The sequence below is a fragment of the Terrapene carolina genome, unplaced genomic scaffold (assembly GCF_002925995.2).
Source record: "Terrapene carolina triunguis isolate 2854851 unplaced genomic scaffold, T_m_triunguis-2.0 Scaffold233, whole genome shotgun sequence".
In the NCBI taxonomy this organism is placed as follows: domain Eukaryota; kingdom Metazoa; phylum Chordata; order Testudines; family Emydidae; genus Terrapene; species Terrapene triunguis.
The window spans coordinates 1440191-1465912 of NW_020664584.1; the positions used below are offsets into that span (position 1 = coordinate 1440191).

A 25722-nucleotide genomic window follows, 5' to 3' on the forward strand; every position below is an offset into this window, starting at 1 on the left:
TAGAAATAAGAGGAACAAATTAATAACCTAGTGGTCAGTTTCTCCTCAATCAGCGTAACGCGGCGTGTGTGGAAAAGGGAATGTTGCAGTTTTCCTTGCAATACCTCATTAGAAATCTGACAGGTCAGACATATGGGCCTTGTCTATACATGAAAGATGCACCGATTTAACTAAAAATCAGATTTTAGAGCAATATAGTAAAGCTAGGTTCAAACCCCGGTATGGAGACACTTAAAACAGATCACATCTGTCCTTGTATCAAGTTAGCTTACGCCAGGTCCTTACATTGGACATAATCGCCCGCCTCCTGGAAAACACCCCACACATGACTTCAGTGGAACCACTTACCTGAAGTCAAGCATGTGCTTACATGTTTTGCAGGACTGGGCCAGAGTGCTCAGCACCTTGCAGTATTGAGCCCTATCTTACCATCATCTCACATTTACATAGCCCCTTCCATCTGCAAGGATTCCCAGGGGCTTTGCAGCCTGTGTACTATCTATGCACAAGTGACTCAGCCCTGAAATGCAGCCACCTCTTGGGTAGAAGGCAGAAGACGCTAAACAGTGCACAGCAACACTGAACAGCAGCTCAGGTCAGGAAGTAAAGAATACCACATCCAATTGTAACTGCAAAGGGAATTTAGGTAGGCAGCGACTACTTGATTCTGAATTTGGCTAGGATGCTGAAATTAACATCACTGCTCTTAAGAAAAATGTTGTAAGATCTTTAATAGCCATGAGGCACCACGGCCTACCTTTTACATCTCATTCAAAATAAAGAGAGAAATAACCTCAGCACGTGTTATAAACCAGAGTGGGGAGGTTTTGAATTACACAGATTTTTAAAGGTAGGGATTGCGTCTCTCCCACTAGCATTTACATGGTTTTAAAAGCTACAATAGCTCAACCTCCAAACTGCGCACCTTCCTCCACCGTAAATCAGACAGTGCCAGAATAACGGAGATCTAATTAAAAAAAATAATCAATCCATAGCTTGCATCTGGTGGATTAGAAAGCACTGGGGTTACCGCTTCCTCACCACCACCACACCTATTCCCATACCAGTCTTCAGCATTTTCTGGTGCACCAGTGCTATTGGGTTTCTCAAAGAAATGCATATCCACATTGTTAGCCACAGGTGCTGGAAGCAGGTGTGCTGGGGGTGCTGCTGCTTGAAGTGGTTTCCATCCTATACAGGGTTTACAGTTTGATTCAATGGCTCTCAGCACCCCCATCATACAAATTGTTCCAGCGCCCCTGTTGTTAGCTGTCTGGTTTATTAAAGATGGGCAAGAGTAACCCAGTCAAGGCCCCACATTTGACCTGCCTTGTTCTTCCTGGGTAAGAGATGCTGCTAAGAGGAAGTTATCTCTGGATTCTAGTGTCTGCAAAGCCTCAAACCCAGCAATCCTTCCCCTTTCAAGGAGAAATAAAAATTAACATGGAAAAGCTGCTATTTTAGTGCAATGCAATGGACAAGCTCCCCCTTCTGTTCTGTAGTTGAATAACCATCCCAGCACTGTCCCCAATAATGCTGGTGCTCTCATGAACGGAAGGTCAGATTCTGCCATTCTAACTTAATGCACAAGTAATAGCAGGGACTCAGGTAAAGACATTTGCTTTGGGACTCAGGAAAGCCAGGTTTAGTTGCCACCCTTGTCACAGGGTTCCAGTACGACCCCGGGCAAGTCACAATCTTTCTGGGCCTCCATTCTCCATCTGTAAAAATAGGGAGAACAGTATTTCCCGAGCTCAGTGGTTTTCAACCTGGGGTCCACAGACTATGTTTAAGATTTCCAAAGGGGTCCGCACCTCCATTCAAAATTTTTTAGGGGCCTGCAAATGAAAACAGGTTGAAAACCACTGCCCTAAGCTCACACAGGTATTGTGAAGATAAATACATTAATCCTGGCACAGATACTACTATGAGGGATGCCATGTACATGAATAGATTACACTTGAACTTCTTGCATAGCAACATGCTGCACAACAACATGAATAAGGCTGGCAGATTTGTACTCAATAGGAGTCCTATTAATGGAGTCATCCGAAAACAAATCAGCATTTGCTCCAAGCTAGCGTATTTAGTGGACGTGTGCGGTTAGACGGCTGCTGTATTCCTCTTAGCCCCACCGCAGAAGTGGACGCATGCACAGTGTGTGCAGGTATACGCCTTTGGGATGGAAGGTGCTATGCAAATATCATAAGATACTCGAGATGGGACCAAGCTGGAACACCAGAGTTCCCCACTCACCCTGAACTCTGGGAATGTCCCAGTCTGGCTCTAGATCTGAACACAAAGGCTCGAGTCCTTCACTAATAAATATCTGCCAGTCGGTACAGAACAAAAGACGTCTACAGGGGCAGGATTTTACTTTCAGGCTCCTATGATGTTTTGTGCGATGTCAATGTCCTTTTAGCAGAAATGCTGTGCCTGGGAACCAGCCCTTTGTTCCCAACCCCTGCCAAGTGTGGTTCAGGCCAGCTGTGAGAAGAGCAATGTAGGCAGCACGTGGGGTACGCTCCCCCGTGCCGTAAGCGCTTAAGATGCTCCGTGTGGCTTCGCTGTGGGTGCCGCTATTTCCTGCCTTAATCTCTAGATGTTGCTGCCTCAGCTTCATTTCTGGCTCATGTGCTCTGTGTCTTGTACACTCCATCACTCGGTAACCCCCTCCCCCTGCACAAATCATTATCAAACAAAGTGAACCACGTCATGCAAGGACAGACAAACAGATTATGACCACTGCTAACCAAAGCCAGCTGTCACACATAACAGGCATTTTGAGAAGGCCTCGAGTGGGAGGAGAGGGTGCTCAGAAAAGGGTCTTCCTCTCCTTTTGCCCTAACTCCGCGTGCCCTGCCCCCACATACAGCATTCACCCAGTGCACGTCCAGCACTACAGACAGCGTTCCCAGTTAGCTATACAGCTCAGGAGGGACTTTTTTGAAGGGGCTGACTACCAATTCCAAACCACATGACTCAGCTCCTCAGAGTGGAGGGTCCTTTTTCATTCCAGTTTATAACATGGTACAAGGGGAGAGAACTGTTCACAGGAGGCTCGGGAGCGAGGAGATTGTCTTATAGTCCAATTTCATGCACCCCCCACCGCAGTGAATTGGCTTGGATCAGCATGCGCATGCCATGGGCCCAGGAGAGGGTGGGAGGCAGAGAACTTGCTCAGCGATCACTCCATTCCTACAGAGAAATTTACAAAATTCCTTTCCAAATAACCTGCTTTTCTGCTGGGCTAACAGGCAAAGCCTCATCAGGCTGCCTCTAGGCCAATGGGGGTGGCGGGAAGCGGCGCGGGCCGAGGGATGTGCTGGCCGCCGCTTCCCGCCACACCCATTGGCCTGGAGCAGGTAAACAAACCGGCCCGGCCTGCCAGGGGCTTTCCCTGGCGAGTCACATGCCAAAGGTTGCCGATCCCTGGACTAGGTGACCCAAGAACCTGAATGATGACAAGCTTTCATTAAGCCCAAGTGATGCCCGAAGCAAAGGAAGTAAAGGGACTGTACACACAGGCAGCTACTCTGAAGAGAGCTGGGGATTTCCGTCACGCTTGTCTCAGGCTCAAAAGGCCAAGACTGTGACCAGGTCTACACTAGGAAATTAGGACAGCATGAGCACATCGCTCAGGGGCGTGAATAATTCACACCCCTGAGCAGCATAGTTAAGCCGATCTACATCCCCACGTAGACAGCGCTAGGTCATCGGAAGAATTTTTCCATCCACCTAGCTGCTGCCTCCTGGGGAGGCGGATTAACTACAACGATGGGAAGCCCCCCTACCCCCCGATGGTAGTATCCACTGCCTGGCTGTTGTTGCTCTTCCGGCGGGACTCAGAGAGCAGGGCCAAGGGGTTGGGAGACAGCATGAGCTACTGGATACGGCACCGGCTTAGGAGTCAGGAGACCTGGGCTCGAAGTCCTGGCTCTGCTACTGATGTGCTGGGTGACTATCCCCTCCCAGTGCCTCTGCTGCCCCTCCCCCTCTCCATCGGTCCTGCCTATTTTACAATGTAAGCTCTTTGAGATGGGGACTGTCTCTCACTAGGTGTATGTGCAGCACCGAGCACGACAGGCCTTCAGTCTTTGCTGGGGCATTTCAGGAATATAAACACACCACAAAAAAGCAGCAAACCAGGAAGTGCCCTAAAATCCTTGTTTAAAAAACAAAGCAAGCAAGCAAGCAGGGCCTGAGTCCTAGATTCTAAGAGGCTGGAGTTTGTTTTGTACAGCTGCACCAGACACCAGGACTGGGAGCCGGGACCTCCGAGTTATAAGCCCAGCTCCTCCACCAAAACCTGGTGCCCTTAAGCACCTGACTTCATTTCCCTGACTCGGTTTCCCCATCTGGGACAATACTCATTTAGCTGCCTCAAGGGGGCGCTAGAAGGGTTAAGCACTTTGAAAATGTAAGATGCTGTATAAGGACTACAGGAAATAGAACGTGTGTGTGTGTGTGTGTGTGCGCGCGTGCAACATGAGGGAGAGTTGAGACTTTCCATGAAACCCACCACCAGGATTGAGGCTATTTGGCTTACTTAGCAGTACAGCTATAGGTAGTTAATGGCAAATAATTTATTCAAGGGATTTTCCTGTTCACCTGATGGCTGTTCCTCTAATTTGTTACTTGAAGTTACTCTCTGACTAGTTCTCAGTCTTGTTTGGAGGCATGTCAACATGAGTACTCCAGACAGGAAACTCAAACACTCTTCAGTGCTCGCTTAAGATTTGCTGTCTCTACAAATGCTCTCGCCAGGAAATTTATGGCGAGTGAACATGAGAGGGGGGGGGATGAACACAGACAAAGTGGCCGTGCTTAAAAAAGTGAGTGGGTCCTGCAAAAAAATAAAATAACCCAGCACTCCTGCACATTTGTTTTGTTTTTTAACAACAACATTTGAGAGATGCGCCTGGTCTGTTAAGTACATGTAATCAGAGCTTTCACCCAATTTAATAAAATCACTAGAAACGACATAGGTGCAATAGGGCGACACCCTGATACACAGAGAGACGTGATGACAATATTCCTGGGCAGTCTCTCTTTACACAAAAGCTCCCTGTTGTAATGGCTACCAGGGGTGTGCACAGGAATTTAAATCTGACTGCTTTTGCTAGGGCATGTTCTGTGCCCCTGCTGCAGCTCCAGGGAGGTGGAGGAGCTCATTCACCCCGCCGTGGCCCTGGGGGCCAGAGGAGTTCTGTGCCCTCGCCGATTACTGGGGGGGTGCCCCTGCTTGCACTCCCCCCGCCCCCGTGAATGCCCCTAATGGTTACTGTTTTCTTTCTGATATTTACATAGCAAGGATTTGTTAACCTGTTAAAGCGTCCTAAGTAAATAAATAGTATAGAAGTGAGTGAATTCTCGCTGAACATTGATACAGCTTTCACCCAGCTCAGTAGAGACCTGGGAACTGAGTACTCCTGTCATTTCTAGACTCTGGCTACACATCATCGTTCTCCCCTAGTGCAGCTCTCCTGGGGTCAGTAATGGTGGAAGCTGCAGTGTAGAGAGGGCGCCGGCATTTTTACCACCATGGCAGCTAGACTTGCAGGGTTGGGCAACTAAGTGGTAAAAACACCAAGCAAGAGCCCTGCGTATGCTACAGCATCCATTGCTCCCGCTGCCCCAATTGTGAATGATGGGGCTCAATTTTGCCAGTGCCACGTGCACCTGGAGAGAGTCCCTCCGGACCAGGTTTAAGGCAATGCAGGGAGGCCTGCACTGGTACCTGCCATCCTGTGGCTACACAGAGGACTTCAGTCATCTGGGACTGTCCATCTGGCACCAGAAATGAGCAGCAACGGCTTGATCCTCACATCAGCAGCGAAAACTTTCCCTGACTTAAATGGAAGTGGGATCCAGCAGACGTCCTGGGGCTGCTGGAAGAGTCGGCCCAAGGTGACCTCTTCCGCGCTGTACTTGAAACCCTCACCCTCGACCCCCTCCCTCCTCCTTTCCCAGAAAGACCACCACCATTTGGGGGAAAAAACCCCAAAACTGAGGGAAAGCAGCAGCCAAGGATTTGCGAGTGCCACAATCTCGCCACCCCTCCAGCAGCCCCGTGTCATTCTCCAGGGCGGATGGTGCGGCAGTAACAAGATCGGAAAGGTCCTGCAGAGGACAAAGACCGATCAATAGAGTGACTCTGACGCAGCTCTTCATCTCAGCATCCACGGGGGTTGGGACTGAGGGGCAGCGGGGTGGGGAGGGAAAAGAAACCGAAGCACCAGGTTTGATTCCAGGAACTGACCACTGGGCAAGGAGCAGCACCGCTCTCTCCAGAGCCCAGGAAACCTGACTGCAGATACTAACACCTCCACACAGCTAGACACGTGGTCCACTAGCAACACAGCACTTGGCATTAGGGGGACGGGGATGGGGCCATACCATTCAACAACTAGGAGAAGAGACATCGGGAGCATACCAGCTATGCCTCTGCGGAAATACTCTGGGGCTGGTCGAAGGTGTGGGAGAGGCGTCAACGCTGGGACCATTGTGATCCTAATTAGGAAGCCATGACAGCAGCTCCAGGCATCAGTGCCTTTAAAAGCAGCTTGGATAGGATTTTGGTTCTTCGTTTTGTTTTTTGTTTTTTTGGGGAGGGGAGGAGGGGAATTAGTTTAGTGCAGTGAGAGATGGTGACTTGATAGCCCGGGAGAATGAATCTGTCTGTCCCCAGAGCAGATACTGCAGGGGGAAAGGCAGGGCAAGACATTGAACACGATGCAGGAAGACGATCGGTGATCAGGAAGAAAAGGGAGGAGAAGTTAGGAAAGGAAAAACAGTCCAATGAGTAAGTAAAGAACAGGAATAAATTCTGACACTTAACTGACATCTTGCCAAGCCATGTCCAGCAACTGAGCAAACTCCAACACTACTGACGCTTTGGGATCAGAAGAAGCTCAGGGACAGGTGTAGGGCCCGAAACTACTTTTAAATTCTTGTTTTGAGACCAACTGGATTTTGAGCTCACCAGGCCCCTGTGTGTGACTTGCCCAGGTCACGCAACAAGTCAGTGTCTCCCAGCCCCTGAGACCAGGGCTTCTCAAACTGCCAGGTTGCACCAACAGAAGCTTCTGGATTTGTCCCCCCGCTCTCTCTGCTGATACCTCCTCACCCCCACCCTCTGCCCTGATCCCCCACCTCACCGCACCCTCGGCCCGCACAATGCTCAGTTGTAGTCAAAGGGAAGGGAAGGGGCACTCCAAGAGGCTGGGCTGCCCCTCAATGTGGCGCTGTACCCAGAGCCAAGTGCTGGGCAGAGAGGCGTTTGTGGGTGCTACGCTCCCCTTAACACCCCACCCAAGATGCCCCCCTCCAAAACCACCGGCAGCCTCATACTTTCTTATCAAAACCCCAATCCCACAATCCTTGCTAGGCACAGAGGGTTGTGGAATCGGGGTGGGTCACAACAGGAACCCAGGGTGTTTTCTAAGTCACAGGTGGACAAGGTTTGAGAACCACTGATCTAGCCTACACCAGTATGAGAATCAATACAATGAACGATGCTGAGACTTTAGAGCAAGCCTGTGAAATAGATATTGGTTGAAAAAACAATTTAGAGGCGAGTTCTGCCCTCAGACGCACAAGCGCGGCAGCTACTAAGATCCGAGGGCAGAATGTGAACCTTTGATCCACTATGTCCTCAAAGCAACTGAAGCTTATCCTAGATACCGTGGCATCTGTCCTGAGGTAGCACCCGAGCACCTCACAAACAAAGCCTCCCCTTATCCTTGTGAGGTAGTACTGTCCTGTCCATTTTATAGGGAGGGAAACAGGCACAGAGAAAGTTCCGTGACTTGCTCAAGGTCATAGACCAAGGCAGAGGCCAGATCAGAAACAGAGCAACAGTACGAGACAGGAGAGGAGCAAATATAAGTAGATACAACACAAACAAGTGACGTAATAAATGCCGAGATTTTAAGATTCGCTGATAGGCAAGATCTAGTAAGAGCTCAGTTTAAGGAAAACAAAGGACAAGGGCACAGAAGTGGGGGAAGAGAAAGGACATCACAACCACACGCATGGCTTTTGATCATCACCCGGCACCTCGCCCAGCATGTAAACAGGAAAAAGCCACTCAAACAACAGCCTCTAACCAGTATCTCCCCGTTGAGATCAGACTGACCCAGCAATCTGCCTTGATGTCTTGCCAATCCCAGACCAAAAGAAATCCTTTCAGGGAGGAGAAGTGCAGGGAAATTAAATAGCCTTTAACAGGAACCAAATCTGCCAGCATCAGCTTGGAAATCATGACATGTTGACGAGCAGAGACCAGGGAAGGGGACTGGCGCTGGGTAACGAAGACTGCTTGGTCTCTGCACAGCTTGGGCATGAAGAGAGGGAGGTATGTGACACAGCTGGGTGTTCTCCCAGTGGGAGAATATTGATTTCCTTTAATGGAACTGAAGTGACCATGAATCTGAAGAGTCCACTTTAAGAGGCAATTAACTGTGCCCTTTAATTTAGGCCAAGGAGATTATGGTACAGCCGGGCTGGTCAGCTTCTATTTTTAAGCCAAATCAGACTTTTGCTGTAGTGGGTTCCTTTCTGCCCTTACACAAACAGATGCTCTGCTGAACCAGAGTGTTAAGGGGTTTCTCCCCGACATCCCTGCAAACAGGCCCCAAGTTACCTCTTTCCAGCCTCTGACAGCCACAGCTAAAACCGTGCTCAGACCACAACTGAAGATGCATCTCTCAACCGAGCCCCTAGTGGACATAGATGCAGGGTACAGAAGTCACCATAGTTTCTGGCACAACTGGCATTCTTAGCACTGGCCCAGGACTGGCATATAGGGATGATGCAGGTCAGGACTGCGGAGGCCACAGACAGAGCTGGGAACAGGGCGGGACTGGATTAAATGGGGCTGCAGCAGGTCAGGACCCAGGTGCAATGGCAGGTTGTGCTCCTCCCACAACAGACTCTCCTTGCCTGAGAACACTTTATCTGCCCCTTCCTTGTGCTCCCACCCCGGACGCTGTGTGCTGGATTGCCCAAGAAAAGCGCAGCTGTTGCAGCGGGTGGTGGACGGAGACGCGGTCGCAAACACAACTGGTTCCTCGCCCTGCTGATGGCTTTGACGCTCAGGACCAAGGCCTTGAGCTGGAACAGCAGTGGGCTGGGAGCCAGAGGAGGAATGGGAACATGGGGGTGATGTGCTTGAGGAGGCACAGCCCACCGAGGAGGCAGTGTTTGTACGTTCTGTGGATAACTAGACCTCTGTCTGCCTGTGTGTGAGGGACAGTCTGGACAGCTGTGGGGCGAGACTGAGAGGCACTGGCAGAGCCTTGGTTAACGAGGGTCCCCCCAAGTGTCCACACAGCACCAAAATCACTTTAAAAAACTGCACCTATTTTTAAACAGAAGAGTGTCTGGTGTGCAAGGGTGGGGGAGGTATCAGCCAATCACATTTAAGCCATTTCCTGCCCCCACTCCTCCGGGAAAATGTTGTTCACCGAGGCCCCAAGTTCTGCCAGCCAGCTCTATCTGAAGACAGCGTTGTGGCTGCACAAACCCAGTTGCAGGCTTGGACAATAAGCTCTGTGGAGCAGAGGCGCATGTCTTTTGACCTGTAACGTGCCAAGCACATTTGGGGGGGAGCTGCATTTAATAAAGTGATAATCGCACCCACAAAAACCTCATCACGGAGCTAGAAAAAACTAAGGCCTGTTTCGATGTGGGGAAGTTCTACACAAATCTCCGTCCACTTGAAAGACTCCTCCATGTCTACTCTGAAGGTCTCCCAACCACAAATTTACCAGATATGGAGGTTAAGAGGCAATTTATACCCATTGTAGACTTTTCTTGTTCACAGATAAGACTGTTTATTAAGACAATGGACCATATTCTTTGCACAGCTATGTTGACTTCGGCAGAGCTGAGCCAGTTTACATCAGCCAAGAATCTGACCCTCTGACTTTTTTAAGAGCGGATCTCTCTTTGCAAAGCCACCTCGCACCGTGGACTGATCAGTTCGTTCCTCTGGAATTCTGGCAATGGAATGCCCCTATTCTGACACACTGTATGTGCAATAGCAGGACAAAATGTTGTGAAGTTGGCACTCCAGATCTCTAGAGCCACTTTGAAGGACAGAAAGAAAGAGAGAAAACACATCCAGATGTAGTTCAGTCACCAGCACCCCGGCTGCACAAATAATGAATGCCAGGAAGACTGAGTTCCCACTTAGAGCGAGTCAGAAAATGTTTTTTTCCCCTGCAGAAAGTTGCTAATTTTTGGTGACACTCTAAAGACAACATTTGCAACAAAAACTTCAAGCTTTCTGCAGGAAGCAAATGCTTGTCACAGAAAAATTAGTTTAAATCAAAAACCCAATTTTCCAGCAAAAAAAAAGTTCAGATCAAAAATTATTGACCAGCCTTACTTATACTTTTTTTCAGAATGGCCAATCCCACTGCACCTCTCTCAGAGGCCTCTATCCTGCACTTTGCATAGCTAGTCTGCAAAGCAGTCCTCCTGCTCCACTTGCCAATTCAGCTGTGGGAAACATGTTCATGGAACAGAATCAGGGAAGCAGCAGAGGAAACTATGAGATCTTCGCCTCCACTTGCATGCAATGCAGGATACAGATACTAGATAAAGGAATTATTAGATTTAAAAAATGTATTAAGATGTTTAAAAAAAGTGAACGGTACAGAGTTTAAGGATAGAAGTTTCTTGTTATCAGGGAATAACGTACAGATTATCAAGGGGTGAGATGTTCTGTTTAAAATAGGGTGGTGTAAGGAATACATAATCTGCAATATCTCCGATTGGGGGTAAAAGGCGGACGGGTCAAAGTACAGACATTAAGATATGGGGGTATGATGTTCATACAATGGCTATGTTCAGGTGTGGCGTATAATGAGTGGATACGATGATGAGGATGGATTGACCCTCATTTGGTGAGATTTAACGTTCAGTGAGTTTATGGTTCCAGTTCATATGGTCCAACGGACAAAGTCTCTCGGTCCCTTTCTCGCAGTTGAAGCACGATGTCGCTCCGGCTCACACCTCTTGGTACTGTCGGTGGCCGGTGACGTGTTCGATGTAGATGTCCCTGGTATTAAACTGGTACTACTCGTGATCCTAGCCAAAAGGTCGAGAAAGTGATAACAGGCATCCCAAGCACAGAGAGATGTGCTAATAAGACTGCCACATGCACATCATCTGCTTGGAGGTCTTAGACGACGACAGGGTTTCGACAGCATTTTTCATTTGCCAGTTCCAAATTCAACTGTGTGTGAGTCTGTGCATGTGTGACTCCTCCTCCTCCCCCGAACACATTCTCTTTTTCCCTGCCCTCCTCCAGAATGTCACAAGGGGCACACTCTGGCATCATCAGGTTTTTACTTAATAAACAAAAGCTTCCCCTTAAGTGTTCCAAGCTTGTTTTAGGGAGAGATGTTCAAAAGCATTGAAAGGAGTTAGGAGCACTAGCCCCACTGACTTCCAATAGGACTTGTTCTCCTAAATCTCATGGGTGCTTTGGAAAAATCCTCCCCCCGACCAGGCAATCTCAGGATGCTTCCCTTCGGTTTTACAACAGGGTTTGGTGTTTGGTCGGGTGCTCTCTGCTGCAGCAGAATGAGAGCCAGACACCTTCTCCAACACACGTGACAGACTCCCATGGGTCTCCCCCCAGTTTGACCTCTGCAACAGGTCCTGCCTTATTTTCTAAAGAGCTAAGATATGAAAACAGTGTGACAAGTGCACTAAGCCTATGTCCTACAGGCAACCCCACTGTCCCACGTGAGCGCTTTATTGCATCCCCAGGGTCTCCAGTGCAGCTTTATTTGACCTGTAATTAAATCCAGACTTCTGCAAGGAGACGGTTTGTGATGCTCCCTTCGGCTGACGGGCTTCACTGCATCCTGAGTTTGTTACCACACAGTTTGGGGAATGGCAATAGCCATGTATCGGATTGCTCATCTGGAAGGAAGGTTTCCTGGCTCCCTTCAGCAATGTTTTATGGACCAGATGATATGGGCACCAGGATTTCTAATGCCCCAGTTTTAGCCTAAATGATGTCTTGCTTTGCCACAGAGAGATCCAGTTACATGCTCACATCGATCATCTGTGACCCAAGTTGCTAAAAAAGTTTTCAGCGTGCTTTGAAAAAAATCCCACGTGGCCGCTAGCAATCGCCATGCAGCTCATGATCACAGTGCCGCTAGCTAACGGGCGCCGGGAGCCCACAGAGTGGCTTGGAGAGGAGGGGCAAAACACAACACCTGTTCAATGGCACACAGCAACCCTACGCAAACAGAGAGAAAGAAGAATGCCAATGGAAACTCCATGAGCACATCCAAAGGAAACCGATGATGTCCAGCACATTAACTGCCAACCTGGAGTTTGGTCAGAACGTACCTGTTCTGCCCTGGGATCTTTAACAGCCACAAGTGGTCAGGACCTCAGGTTTTACATCTCAGCTGAAAGATGGCACCTGTGACAACAATGCCACACCAGCCTGGCTCTGGGGCTGTGGATCAGAGAGAAGAGGGCTACTTACCCCTAGTTGCGAATTAGCAGTCTCCCCTCCAGGCACTGACCTATCCAGATCCTGCTTAGCATGGACAGACACGACTGTAGCACAGCTGTGAACAAAACCCATATGCGGCCAAAGCAGAGATTTTTTTTTTTTATTCCATTTTATGTTGTTTGATATAGTTTCTCTCTGGTGTAGAGAAAAGAATCAGCGTCTCTCTTATTGGCAACTCCAGGAGACCCCAAAGGATACAGCAGCCTCATAAAGGATTTCCCAGGCCTCTACCCCACCAAGTCTCCCTGCCCAATGGTTCATTTCATTCTGTAAAGCTGTCCTATCGTCCGTTTCACACAGGGCAAGGAATGCGCTGCAGCAATCTACATGAACTGGAATACTTTTGTGGAGTCCCAAGAACCACCTCTCTCCCCCTCAGCTGCAAAGCTCTTGTTACTACAATTTTGGAGATTCCATTAGTTCCACACAGCTTTGAGAACAGCCCATTGGTCACGTTTTTTCTATCATATTCAATACTCTGGGTTCCAGTCTGATCTCTGCCACAGACTCGAGGACAAGTCACTCCTCTCTACGTCCATCTCCCACCTGAAAAATACCAATGAAGCTTTTTTATCCACCTTTGGGGAGGGCTAAGTGATATAAGGAAGAATACCACTAAGTACATGGCTTTAGTAATACTCTGTCCTTCGCCCTGAAGTTCTCAAAGCACTTCAGAGTTATTCGGTAACCACGCCACTCTGTTGGCATAGATAACAAGTTACTCTTCCCATTCTACAGATGAAGACGCTAAGACACAAAGCAGTCAAGAGGTCGGTCACAAGATGACTGGTGCAGGGATCCAAGACAATTTAAGGTTAAAAGTATGTAAAAACTAAACCTACTGCAAAAATCCCAACTGAGACATAAGCTACTAAAACAATCAATGCAAAAGAGAAAGAGGCAGGCCAGCATTTCAAACCCAGTTCATTCAGGCTACATTTACTACAACGTTCACATATCTGGCAGGCAAGACTGCAAGTTTCCATACGGCAGAGTCGGACAAACATAAACCCTATTTGCATCTGCCCCCGAAAACTGGGAGTAACGTGACAGCCACCAACAGCTAATAAGACTTTGATCCCCACAGCACAGGGCCTGCTGCACCACTTCTCAGCCAGCAAGGCTTAGAAATTAAAACTGGCGCTTTACAACTCAATCACCCAGGAGCCAGGGAAGAGGGGGAGAAAGTGACGAGACCAATAGAACAGGCATGCAGTGGGCACAGCAATGGTGCTGGTGGCACATGTAACACAGATCTGTCTCTCCCCTGCTGTTCACCTCTGAAAGGCAACCTACAGAAGGAAAGCCTGCATCCCTTCTTGGCCTCTCTAGGATATCTAGAGAAGGCCTGAAAGATGGATGGGAGGGAGGTTGTTTTTGAAGGGCTTTTAGAAAATAAGTCTTGTCTAGCCTGTTCTTCCCGCAAGACTCAATGGAGGACAAGAAAAAGTAGCCAGATGCGGACACCACAGACAAGCAAGCGGAATCTGACTGAGAGGGGAAGTAACTTAAATCAGACCGTTTCCATTTTTTTTTTTTTTTTGGAGGAGACAAGGGTGCTTCTTTGCTCACCCACATTTAAACAAAAACACCTCACTAAGCAGTTAGGATAAAAGGTCTGTTTGGTAAAGATGGAAATACCCCTCCCGCCCCTTCAAATAACGACTGAGAAAGCTCCCAGCTCCCATCGGTGAACTCCAGCCAAACCAGGGGTGACCAAATCAACTACGCCTGACACTTACGGTAAAAAGACAGGCAGAACCTCCCGCCACCAAAAAAACAAAAACACACTTTTTTTTGGTGAGGCTTCTTTACCCACCACAAAGCAGCACCTTTGTCACCTTGACAAATAGCTGGTAACAGCTTCATGAGCTGCGTGGGATAAGATATGTGTTGCACAAACAGTATCTGTACAGAGAAGGGAGGTGGTTTATATTCCTCACTCTGAAGGAGCCATTGTGATGCAATAGTTGAGCTGTGTTCTGTTTTACAGTGGGGAAGGTTAATGCCGAGACTCACTGTTTAACAGTGCTCTGAAATCCACATTCTTACTCAGATTGTCTCAAAAATTGCTATCCCTCATGGGGATCCAAGTAGGGTTAGTGGTATAAATCTGGACTTGTTTGAGCAAGGGGCTCCTGAGATACAGACTCCCTAAAAGTCACATTATTTCAAAAAATTATAGTTCTTGTAATTTTTTGCACACAGCTGGGGCTCGGACTATGACACTGATCCTCCCCAAACTGATATGACCCACTTGGGACTAGTCTCATTACACTTAAAGCAGGAGATCACCCTGTTTGTTTTATAGAAAAATAAATTTATCTGCTCCAAATTCAGTTCAGTCTCAGAACAAACCTCAAATTTTCCAAGGAGTTTCAAGACAAACTCGTTGATGAAAAAAATGGGCTGACAACCATTTTTTTTATGACCAGATCTAGTAGGAAGCATCAGGGGCTGGTCTATCAAAGATCATGATCTCTGAGAGGCTGTGGAGGCGTTTGTCTTGAATTGAATGAACAATTTCATAATCACAAGGATCATGTGTGAAGTCGCTCGTCGAGAAAGCAGCGTTTGGTAATGACTAGAGCCAGCTGAGATATTGTAGCTGAAAAAAATATTTATTGATAAATGGTCTGTTTGCAAAATCTCTCATTTTTGGAAAAGGGAGGCCGCCATTTTGCAAACTAAATGGTTTTTTGTTTGAGATGTTTGATCCAGCTCCCATCGGTGGATTCTGATCTTCATCAAGAGCGACAGAGCTCTGGAGCTAACTGAATCGTTAACAGCAAGATCATCAACGCAGCAATGGCTCCTCCCACACAGAAAAGGTTCTTCATCATAGAGCCCAGCTGGCTGAAAATCCTATTCTGCCTGAAAGAAACTGTTTCTTTGTCGGAGATGTTAACTAAACAAAGCCCACACCTGGGCAATTAACACACCAAAACTGCGGGTCAGTTAAGGTTGCTCTTTACGTAATATACCTAACGCAAAACCTACAAAGCAAGGAAATGAAAAGTTTTGGGTACCAGCAATACATCCCCTCTACTCCCCATCCACACATCCACCTCTCCATTAGCACAGTAGCCTTAACTCCGCCCCCATAGGACTCCAGCCTCCCTGCACGAACTTCCCCAAACCACGTAGTTTCACAGGACTGTGCTGAAGGTGGCATGTGAGGAAGTCTAGTCTGTCCATGATGGAGGCATGCAGATGGAATTTGGGGAAGAGCATGCTGGCAGGCAGCCGCTGTAGTGCATTCTCAGCCTTGGGTCAGCCACAGACGTGCAGAGTTCTCCACTCCAGCCTTTACAAACGGGTTAGCTGTCTCCAGTTAATTGGCAATCAAATCCAGACTACATTTAGGCACCTGAGTAAGAGTGTTGAGCACCTTTGAAAGTCAGGCCACTTTTACGTGTATGACTAAATAGGGATTTAGGAGCCTAACTCCAGACACCACGTGTAAGAGTGTTGGCCTGCTAGCTCAGGTTCACATAGCGCCATTCGCTTCAAAATACCTGAAAGCACACTCAGGCCCTGTTCTTGTGACCTACTGAGCACACACTGCACCCATAAGTACGCTCAATGCCTCACAGGACTGGGCCCTAAAAGAGCACTTCAACCAGGAGGGAAATGCAGCCACCTCTAAGGTGGAACAAAACTAAGAGCGGGTCACAACACTGCAGAGCTCAGGGCAGAACAGGAATAGTGACAAACTTAACTACAAGAGGAGCTTGGGGAGGCAAGAATGTAACCCAGCTGGTACTAGGGGAGGACCCCAGAGTTAAGAGTGCTACATTTGTGAATGACCACCAACGGTCAGGACCTTTCTTCAGCCAAAGGTGCAAGGCCCTCTCCAACCTGGAGGTCATGGCCTCAAAGTCAGTTGCTGAGACAGCCGGAAAGACAAGCAAGCTACTAAAACTGCCACCCATGGAAAGCCTTACACAGCAGCATGGTGCGAGAGGATGGGACCTGAGCAATAGCACAATACAGCTATGCTATCTGCACCACTCACATCCACGCTGTTACAAGCCCCCACTTTCCTGCAAGTTATTTGTCTGTTATTAGGGTGACCAGATGTCCCGATTTTATAGGGATAGTCCCGATTTTGGGGTCTTTTTCTTATATAGGCTCCTATTACCCCTCACCCCCCCGTCCCGATTTTTCACATTTGCTGTCTGGTCACCCTATCGGTTATTCACCCCAGCTTGGTTCTTGGGAGAGTTGGGGGGTGGGAAGGGTTTCCCAGCTTTACCCATCAAACTCAAATGTCTGCAGGGAAAAGAATTCAGGCCTTCCACATTTCAGACACCTAATTCCATAATTAGGTGCCTAAATGTAAGTGCCCTGAATCTCAGAGGCCACTGAATGCAATGGGAGCTGCAGGATCTGAAAAAATCAAGCCACTCTTATTTAGGCGCCTAACTTTAGAATCACCCATTAAAAATTCTTTATTTCCCAAGAAGCTGAAGGAAGTTGGTTATCGAACAGCAAATGGTCTAGCTTGGATCCCGATCCTTCAAAGACTTCTTGTGCCCCTGCTTAAATTCACACATGAATAGTCTCTTCAAAGTCAATGGCATTACTTCTATGTAGGCGTTTAATCAGGTGCCTATGTCTTTGCAAGACTGGGGCCTCAAAAATCTGAAAAATCCAGGAAACTTTAACGTACATAGTTTGTTCTTGAAACTCTAAGATATTGTCATTAGGAGGGGAAGAATTCTCATAGACAGTCAGTCCCACACCGTTTTACCTACTTGCTTAAAGCAAACAAACCTGTCTACTGGACCAAGGCAATAAAATAAAAAATTCATCGGATACAGTTAAAAAAAAATGTAATAGTGGTAAAGTCAACAGGAGCTGTGCACCTAACTCCCTTGAGCCCCTTTGCAAATTCCAGCCTACAATTAGGTAAGGATCCCCAGCACCAAGCTATATCGACAAGTCCCTAAATTGTTGTGACTGTGCACTACAGAAACGCTGGCATATTCCACCCCAGAGAAAGCTGCATTTCTGCAGCGAGTCCAGCGATCCCTGGATGTGCAGATTCTGTAAGTCCTTCTGTGATACACCCAGATGGAAGATGCTATTGAAACAAGATGTCATCCGGCTCTCTTTTACAGTTGCTTCAGCCACCTGAACGATCTCTGCAGCCTCTTGGCATGCACACAACTCAAGAACTCAGCCCTTTTCAGTCAGGAAACTGTCATTTCTATTTCCGCCTAACACTTCCCTTTATAGTCTTCTCTCTGAAGTGGGAAATCACATCCCACCATCAGCTCTAACTATTGCAGTTAAATCAACCCTCTCCCACCTCTATTAACCAACCTTACCCCCAACATTTATTATTTGTATTGCAGTAGGAGCCCGTCATGGACTTGGACCCCACTGTGCTAGGTGCTGTACAAACCCAGAGCAAAAAAAAAAAAAAGAAGACAATCCCTGCCCCAAAGAGCTCACAGTCTAAGTGTGAGATGAGAGACAACATACGGATACAGACAGGTAGGGGGTACAAGGAAATGATGAGCCAATACCGGTCAGCATGACAGGCAGGGGTCTCAGCACACCAGCAGCCCAAAGAGCTTTGTAGGCATCACGGCAAAGGGGAGTTTTGAGGGTGGATTATGAGGGAGCTCTGCAACGTTTACGGGGCGCACCTGCCAAGTGCGTGGGGCAGCACAGGAGAAAGTGCGGAGGTGCCTATTTGCAAGTGTAACTGGAGGCTGGCATCGTGGGCCAAGCGCCGCCAAGTGCCAACAGCTCGAAAGTGACCGAGAGACGATAGGTACGGCAGGGATAGGCCGTGAAGGGCCTCGAGAGTGAAGAGAAACAGCTTACGTTGGATGTGACAGAGAAGGGGAGTCAGGCGATGTACCTATTACCCAACTCCCTTTATCGTGCTAATAAATAGTAACACGCTGCCCTCCCTGTTACAGAGTAAACATGTTGCTTAGATTTCACCTACGCCCCTAATGCTTTTGGCAAGGAGAGGCCGCAGGGCTCCAGCCGTCCCAAGACTCTTCTTTCATAAGGCATTAGCCTAACAAAGGGAAATAGGCTCTGCTTGCCCTCCCTTGGTCCTGCAGGAAAAGCAGCTCCACTGACGCCTCCCTTGGCAATATTAAATGTTTCAAACCTCTGTGTTTTGGGCAGAATCACAATGTACTGTGAGGAGGAACTGTGATCTAGTGGCTAACGCATGGGACTAGGACAACCCTTGGGTTCTAGACCTGGGTCTGTCACAGACTCATCGTACGTTTTGTCATGACGCTCAGTGCACCATGATGATGAGGCAGTATAAAAATCGGTGTAAAACAGACCAGACCTTGCGTCAGTCACTTCTCCTTTGTGTGTTTCAGTCCCTGTTCCCCCTTGCAAAATAGGGATAATATTTACTCGCCTTACAGTGGAGTTGTTGGACTTAATTAAAAAGGGCCCTGAGCAACTTGGAAAGAAGAGAGGAGTTAAAAGTAGTTTCCAGTTTGACCCCCAACACCTGAGCCCCCTGCTAGTCTTTGTGGGTTTACGTGCACTATTTCCTACGCTTTTCTCATTCTTGTTATTGTGTTAAAGAGCCACATCAAACAACAAGGAAAACTGACTAAGGTCCTGAACCAGCAAACAGGTCTGCTTATGGGTCTGCCTACACAGAGCAGCTTGCAGGATCAGGGCCTGACTATGCTGGAAACCCTGAGTCCCACTACACACAAAGTGTTGTCAAATGCACAAAGGAAACAAATGGGAAAAAAAGAAAAAAAGTGTTCTTCTCTCCTGCCTCAGGTGCTACATGTAAAAACAGAAGAGGGGTTTAAATTATTGGGTTGCCTTCTGTAAAGCTCTGCTATAGAGGTGCTGTTAGTAATATATCATGGGGGAGGGGGGGTTGTCACAGACTCCAACCTTATCCTAACTTTTTGCAGTCACTTACCAAGATGAAAGTCAAATAAATATCCAGCTTTCTAGAGTGCAATTTAGTGTCTGATTTCTACAGCACCCATCACCAGAGTATCTAAACACTAACACACACCACTCTACTTATGAACCAGGCAAACTGATCACATAGCAGATGGTTAGCTTGCAGACAGAAATGTCTCATGGAAGCAGAAACCAGATACCTTATCAATTATCATGCTGTTTCATGAAGGAGACAGGAGAGAGCCACTCTCCTTTAGAATTCAATATTGATGCCCAGTTCGTACTGCAAACATTGCAAGGCCAGAGAAACAAAGGATGCGCCCCTCACTTTAGACCTAGCCTACAGGCACCATTCTTACTGGAACCAACTTCATACCAGACTACAGCCCCTATTAGCTAATGCACATCGGAGTACTAGCCATATAATGATTACTGGCTATAATTATATTAGTATGTTACAGTTTAGCTAGCAGAGTTTACAAGAGGATTATAACTCATCAATCCACCACCCAGCTGTGACAACATCTGCTTATGTGCCTGAAGAGAGAAATTGGTCACTCAATAGCTTATTTGACAGACAACCTTTCTTGTTTTGCAGATTCTTATCGAGCTCAAGGAAAAATGAAAAGCAGCAGAAGTCACTACACACAATGTTAATTTCTTCACCTGTATTTGGCAGGGAAATCTCTTTCTCCAGCACTCCATTGCTTCAGATCTGACCTCACTGCAGTGATCAAAATCAGGGCTGGACCTACCAACTCTGTCCACAACTTTAAATACCAAAGTAAACAAAGCAGTCAACTAGTTAATGGCTTTAAGATAAAAATTAGGTCTACAGACAGTTAAGAGTTTCCATCTAAGTGGCTAGACTGCTGTCTTCGTAAGCAGGCACTGATAACAAAAGGAGTTTGTATCTACATGTAGTGTGATTCCCACACAACCAACAAATCAAAGATGGTAGGGTGTCTGTGTAGGGGAAATGCAACTTTTCTAAAAGCAGGGCAGAAGGTTAAATAACCCAATTTAGCTCCAAAGACTTCAGCCTTTTTGGATCATTTGCTCTTGCAAGTAAAACACGAAAATCTAAACTTCACTTTAATCCACACACACAAACACACATATAATTCGGGTACTCAGACCATGAGAACCTAGATACACTACATTACAGCAGCAAGGATGGATTAAAAATATTTTTAGTTTTTAAATCCTGAGGAAACAGGAAACCTATTTTTCTCTGGCAGTTCTGCTGAAGTTTTAGGAGGTGGGGCGGGGGAGGGAGGGAACATAAAATGGGCCAAAACAGATGAATTATCAGACGATTAAGACAGATCTACTTCTTCCTCTGAGAGAAATGAGTGTTTATAATAAAACGGAATAATAGTAACTCCAGATGGGCAAGAGGCCAGAATCTGAAGCTAGGTAGAAATGTACATGGCAGTTTTAGATCCAGGTTTGGGTAGCACTACCACTTCCATACCAGTAGTGTAACTAGAGAAAAAATGTCAGGCACTTTTGAAAATAAACCGGTTAGGGAAACTTTCACTGCGGCATCTATTTTACAGAGATTCTCGCTTAGCCAAAGCACAGCCTGTCACAGGGCCATCCTCACCTCCATGCACCACAAGACTGCCCACCCATAGTCATATTCGGATGTTTTGGGAATCAGAGGCAACAATGGTTAGTTGTTTAAAAAAAGAAAGAAATAAAGAAGGAAGAAGAATCCACTTACTCGCTCCTTCTATTTTCTCCGACCCTCTGCTCCAAGTGATCTGTCTGGTTTCCAGCTTCACCTGGAAAGTTTTCCTCTCCGGCCTCTGCGATTTTTTCGAGTAAAACAAAGTCATCACGGTGCCAACTTCCAGACTCCTGCAGAGGTGAACCACCTCCGCTTCGTTCTGGACGCAGGGTCCATTGGAAAAGCCAGACGCCATCGCGCCCCTCCTTCCCCAAACGCGGCGAGATTTCCAAACACAAGGGATCGGCAGCTCACTTGTGGTACTTGGAAGAGTTAAAACGCAAACAATCCAAGAAGCAGCTTCAGTTCATGGCTCCCCGGGCAACAATCTCCCCTTCCTACAGGGGGGGAAATGAGTGTTTCTACTGGGGGAGAGCTAGAAGGGCAAAAGCACAACCCGATCGCTTGTTCCCCCAGCTCTCCACTTTGCACTCCCCCCAGGCAGCAGAAAATCGCCTCTCTCCCGGTTTGAATCATGCACCATTTTTTTTCTCCTTCCCGAGCGGAGTCCAAAGCGAAAGCAGCCAGACACAAAGCCTTCCCGAAGAGCCTGGCTGGCTCCTCCAGCTGGATTTGGTTGCAAAGAGCGCGTGCGGGGGGGAGGGGGGCTACTTGGTGGCCCGATTTGCCTTTTGTTCGGGGCCCCCGGTTACAGCCCGTCCCCCCTACGCCGCCACACACACGCACTGGCTTTTCCCTCCCGCAGCTGGCGAATCTCTCTCTGCATCGATCGGAGACGGAGCAGATCTCCCGAGAACTCAGCAAGAAATGGCTGAAAAATCCGGCAGCCTGCCTCAGTTTCACCCTCCAGGGCTCTTTTGTGTCAATTTCCCCCACCAGCCGCAGCGGGGATTAGTCCAGCTCCGACACGTGCATTAGGAAAAAGACCCCCGCCCCTCCTCCAGACAGAGCCGGGGGGCCGGGAATATGGGGTTCCCGGGGGGCAGAGAGCGGATCAATGGCTGGGGGCTCGTGCTCCCATTCCTTCCTGGCCTCGGGTTTTCCGCCCCTTGCTGGTTGCCTCCTGTTTAACGTGCCCCCGGGGGAAGTGCCATGCGGCGAGTGAGCTGGCAGAGGTGGTAAAAACTCTTCCCCCTTAGCCCGTCCCCTCCCAGCCTGCATATAAAACAAAGCAGGGCAGACGAGCCAGAGATCAGCCTCTTAAAGAGACACCAGACTCGTTTCCTCTGGAGTCCTAACCCCCTCCCTCTCGGCACGCTGTTACCTTGCTGCCTGGGGTGTGTGGTCTCTGCTTCGATCAGGTCCACAGAGGGCCTCTTCTGGCAGGAAAGACCTGGGTGGGTATCAGTCATCTTCACACACAGCCACATGTGCTGGGGGGAGGAGGGCAACAAGGTGGCATGCAAGCGAGAGGCTGGAGGGGAAGCCACCTGTAGGAGTAGGTGAAAGGGGGACAGTGACAGGTGGGGCAGCTTTCCTTCTCCCCCAGTCCAAATCGGCTCTGGGAACACACACACACCCTTTCCCCCCTTGGCAGTCACACAGCCAGCCAGCCAAAGCTGCGCTGCTTAATGCTGGGGCGGGAGGTCTGGCATAGGCATGCTTCCTTCTCTGCTCATGCCAGCCCCATGGCTAGGCTCCCAGGCTGGCCCTGCTCCTCCAGCTGCAGAACAAGGCCGTTTCCTCCTAATAAATCATCTCTCACATACACAGCTCACCTGCCAGGACGGAAGGAAGACAAGGGAGTTTAAAAGGTGGATAATTTAGCTCAGGACATATTGCTGGGTCCCCAGACAGGGATACCTAATGCTGGCTGCCCCCATGCTATCTGGGGACAGGCAGAGCCCCCCCAAGACACCTGTACAAGCAGCGCTTCCAAGAGCTGGTGCATGAGACTTTCCCTGCCAGGGCTTCTCCCATATATTGTGACATTCACACTGCTCCCCACCTGTGTGTTCTTCCACCCTCTGGGATGATGATGATGATGTCATCATAAAGTAATCCCCCTGGGTTGAACAGGGGACTACTTTTGTGTTAGGCTAGAATCGGTGCTGAGGAAGGACACCCAACTCTGAAGAGACTCTGGGCAGCGGGCACTGAAGTTTCACAGTTGTGGGAGGTAGTATGGGCCAAATGGACAAAGGGTGGGTAGGCAAACAGAGAAAGGAAATGCCTGAACTCACCCAGCAGGTCAGTGGCAGAGCCAGGAATAGAACCAAGAATTCCTGAGTTCCAGTGTAGTGCCCTCGCCACTAACCACACATGGGCCACAGGAGATCTGGGTTATCATCATCATTTGTATTATGGTAGCACCTAGCGACCCTAAGCCAGTCCGGGGCCCCATTGTGCTAGGAGCTGCACAGACACATGGTATGGGGCAGTCCCTGCCCTGAAAAGGTGCCAAAACAAGACAAAGGGTGGGAGGAAGGCGACGTCATCCCCGTTTGACCAATAGGGAACAGAGATACAGAGAAATTAAGGCCCAGATGCTCAAAGGTATTTAGGTGCCTGAGTCCCATTGGTGTCTAGCACACCACTGATGTCAATGGGAGTTAGGTGCCTAAACACCAACGAGCATTGGGCCTCAGTGACTTGGCCCCAGGCATACAGAGAGTCTGTGACAGAGCAGGAATTGAACCCAGCTCTTCTGAATCACAGGTGAGTCCCTTAACCAAGAGCCCATCCTTTCTATCTGTTATGTCCCCTCCACACTGAAAAGTCCCTTACTGTGTCCACTAAACCCAAACCGGACGGAACTTCCTTTGCCAGACTGCTCCATGCCGTAACGTTTCATTCAGAGGAGGAGAGCAGCTTTCCTCTTCATGCCAGGTTTGTGTTAGCATCCGATAGTGCCAGGCCAATTGTGCAGTGCTACATCCTCATTCAGGCCAGTGGCAGGAAACCAAACAAAGAGAGGCTTAGTGTGGGGATAAGCGGTTGCTTTGGAAAGTATTTAAGGGCTGTTTGTCACTTTCATTCTTTGGAAGCCCCCTGATTTCCCTTCTCCTCCCCAACCCCAAATCAGCAGGATACAACACAATGACATTAGGGCAGGCTGAGTTTTCATCAGCCATGGTGCGTTTTTTGCTGTGGTTTTTTTAAGTATATCAAACTTTTTGCTCTGATTAAATTGGCCAAGAGTCCCTTATTATGGTACAAATAACACACAACAGCACCTGAGAGGCTGTGGACAATTTTATTGATTCCTAACAGCATTTATCTATCCAAAACAGGGGAAACTAATAATAAATCACACTTTTTCAACACTAATTTGTCTTGCTGGTAAGAATTACTGTGGTCCTGTTTTAAAGGTTGGTCTGTCTTTTGCTCCTTGCACAAGAAAATAATTTGTAGAAACTGCGAGGGCACTGTGGGAGTCCAAATCACCCTATCTACTTAATATACACAAAAGGCCAGGCCTAGCTACATACATGCTGCTGCTCCGACTGCGTTCTAAAACATAGAACACAGTGAGCGCCCACGAGAGGGCTCACAACTATTTAAAAGGATACTACCCAATACATATACACTACAGACACCGGAAAGGAAAGACCGTAGAGGTTAAGGGCCTGCCCTCACCCCTACTAAAATGACTAGGAAATGTTGCCATTGGTTGCACTGCAAGTAATATCAAGGCTCTGTATAGGGTGACCAGATGTCCCGATTTTATAGGGACAGTCCCGATATTTGGGGCTTTGTCTTATATAAGAGCCTATTACTCCCCACCCCCGTCCCGATTTTTCACACTTGCTGTCTGATCACCCTAGCTCTGTATGATGTGCCCAACCTGAGAGAGGAATTTGATTCCCATGCCCGGATTAAAACTCCTAGGCTTCCTGGCTCCCAGACCTGTGCTCAGGTCACTAACCCAGGCCTTATGCAGTGCAGAACAGTTTCAACATTCTGCAGCTTGTCTCTCTCCCATGGCTTCTCTATCATAACTAAGGGACGAATCCTGTCCTTCCCCCTTTTGGAGGGTATGGATGGCCCTGGGTAAGACAGAACTGGTGTGGTTCTGTTGGGCAAGAGCAAGCATGCGTTTGTGCAGAAAGTCCCAACTGCCTGTGGTTGTGAAGCACACCTCCACAGAACTGGCCTATGAACCACAACTGCTCAGATATGCCAGCACATGCTTGAGCTACCACAGCCCGGTGACTGCAGAGCAGCTGTGCTGCTACTCCATAGCCTAAGGGCAGAGCCTTTTCCCTACCAGCCCACACAGGGAATTCCTTCTTCCAGCTGCTGTACTCTGAGCAGGTGCACAAAAGTCAGCCTGTTGCAGGAGCATTATCCAGAGCATTTTCATACACAAAATTATCCAGTTCCCATGTGCAATCATGCTATTTTCATGTGCAGTTAGTCATATATTATGCACACGCAACTGTCAGGTATTCTGCATGTGTTGTTATTTTAAAAAATGTTACAAAGTGCACACTGGCAAAGCTGAGAATTGCTATTTAGAGCCACTTAAAGTCAGAAGTGACATGAAGTTACCTGCAGTGGTGGGTGAGGGGATCAACCCAGGAAATGAGTAAGACAGAGGTTCTTTGTACAG

The 25722-nt window shown here is 48.1% G+C and overlaps 1 protein-coding gene across 1 annotated transcript in view; it reads right to left on the reverse strand.

Annotated features, from left to right (window-relative positions):
- Window positions 1–22295, reverse strand: part of LOC113407640 (1-phosphatidylinositol 4,5-bisphosphate phosphodiesterase gamma-1-like) — a 44304-nt gene extending 22009 nt beyond the window's left edge. Inside the window, exon 1 of the mRNA XM_026656793.1 lies at window positions 21201–22295. Within this exon, the coding sequence (XP_026512578.1) occupies window positions 21201–21402 (202 nt within the window). The 5' untranslated portion in view covers window positions 21403–22295. The remainder of the gene's footprint in view (window positions 1–21200) is intronic.
- Window positions 22296–25722: the final 3427 nt, after the last annotated feature.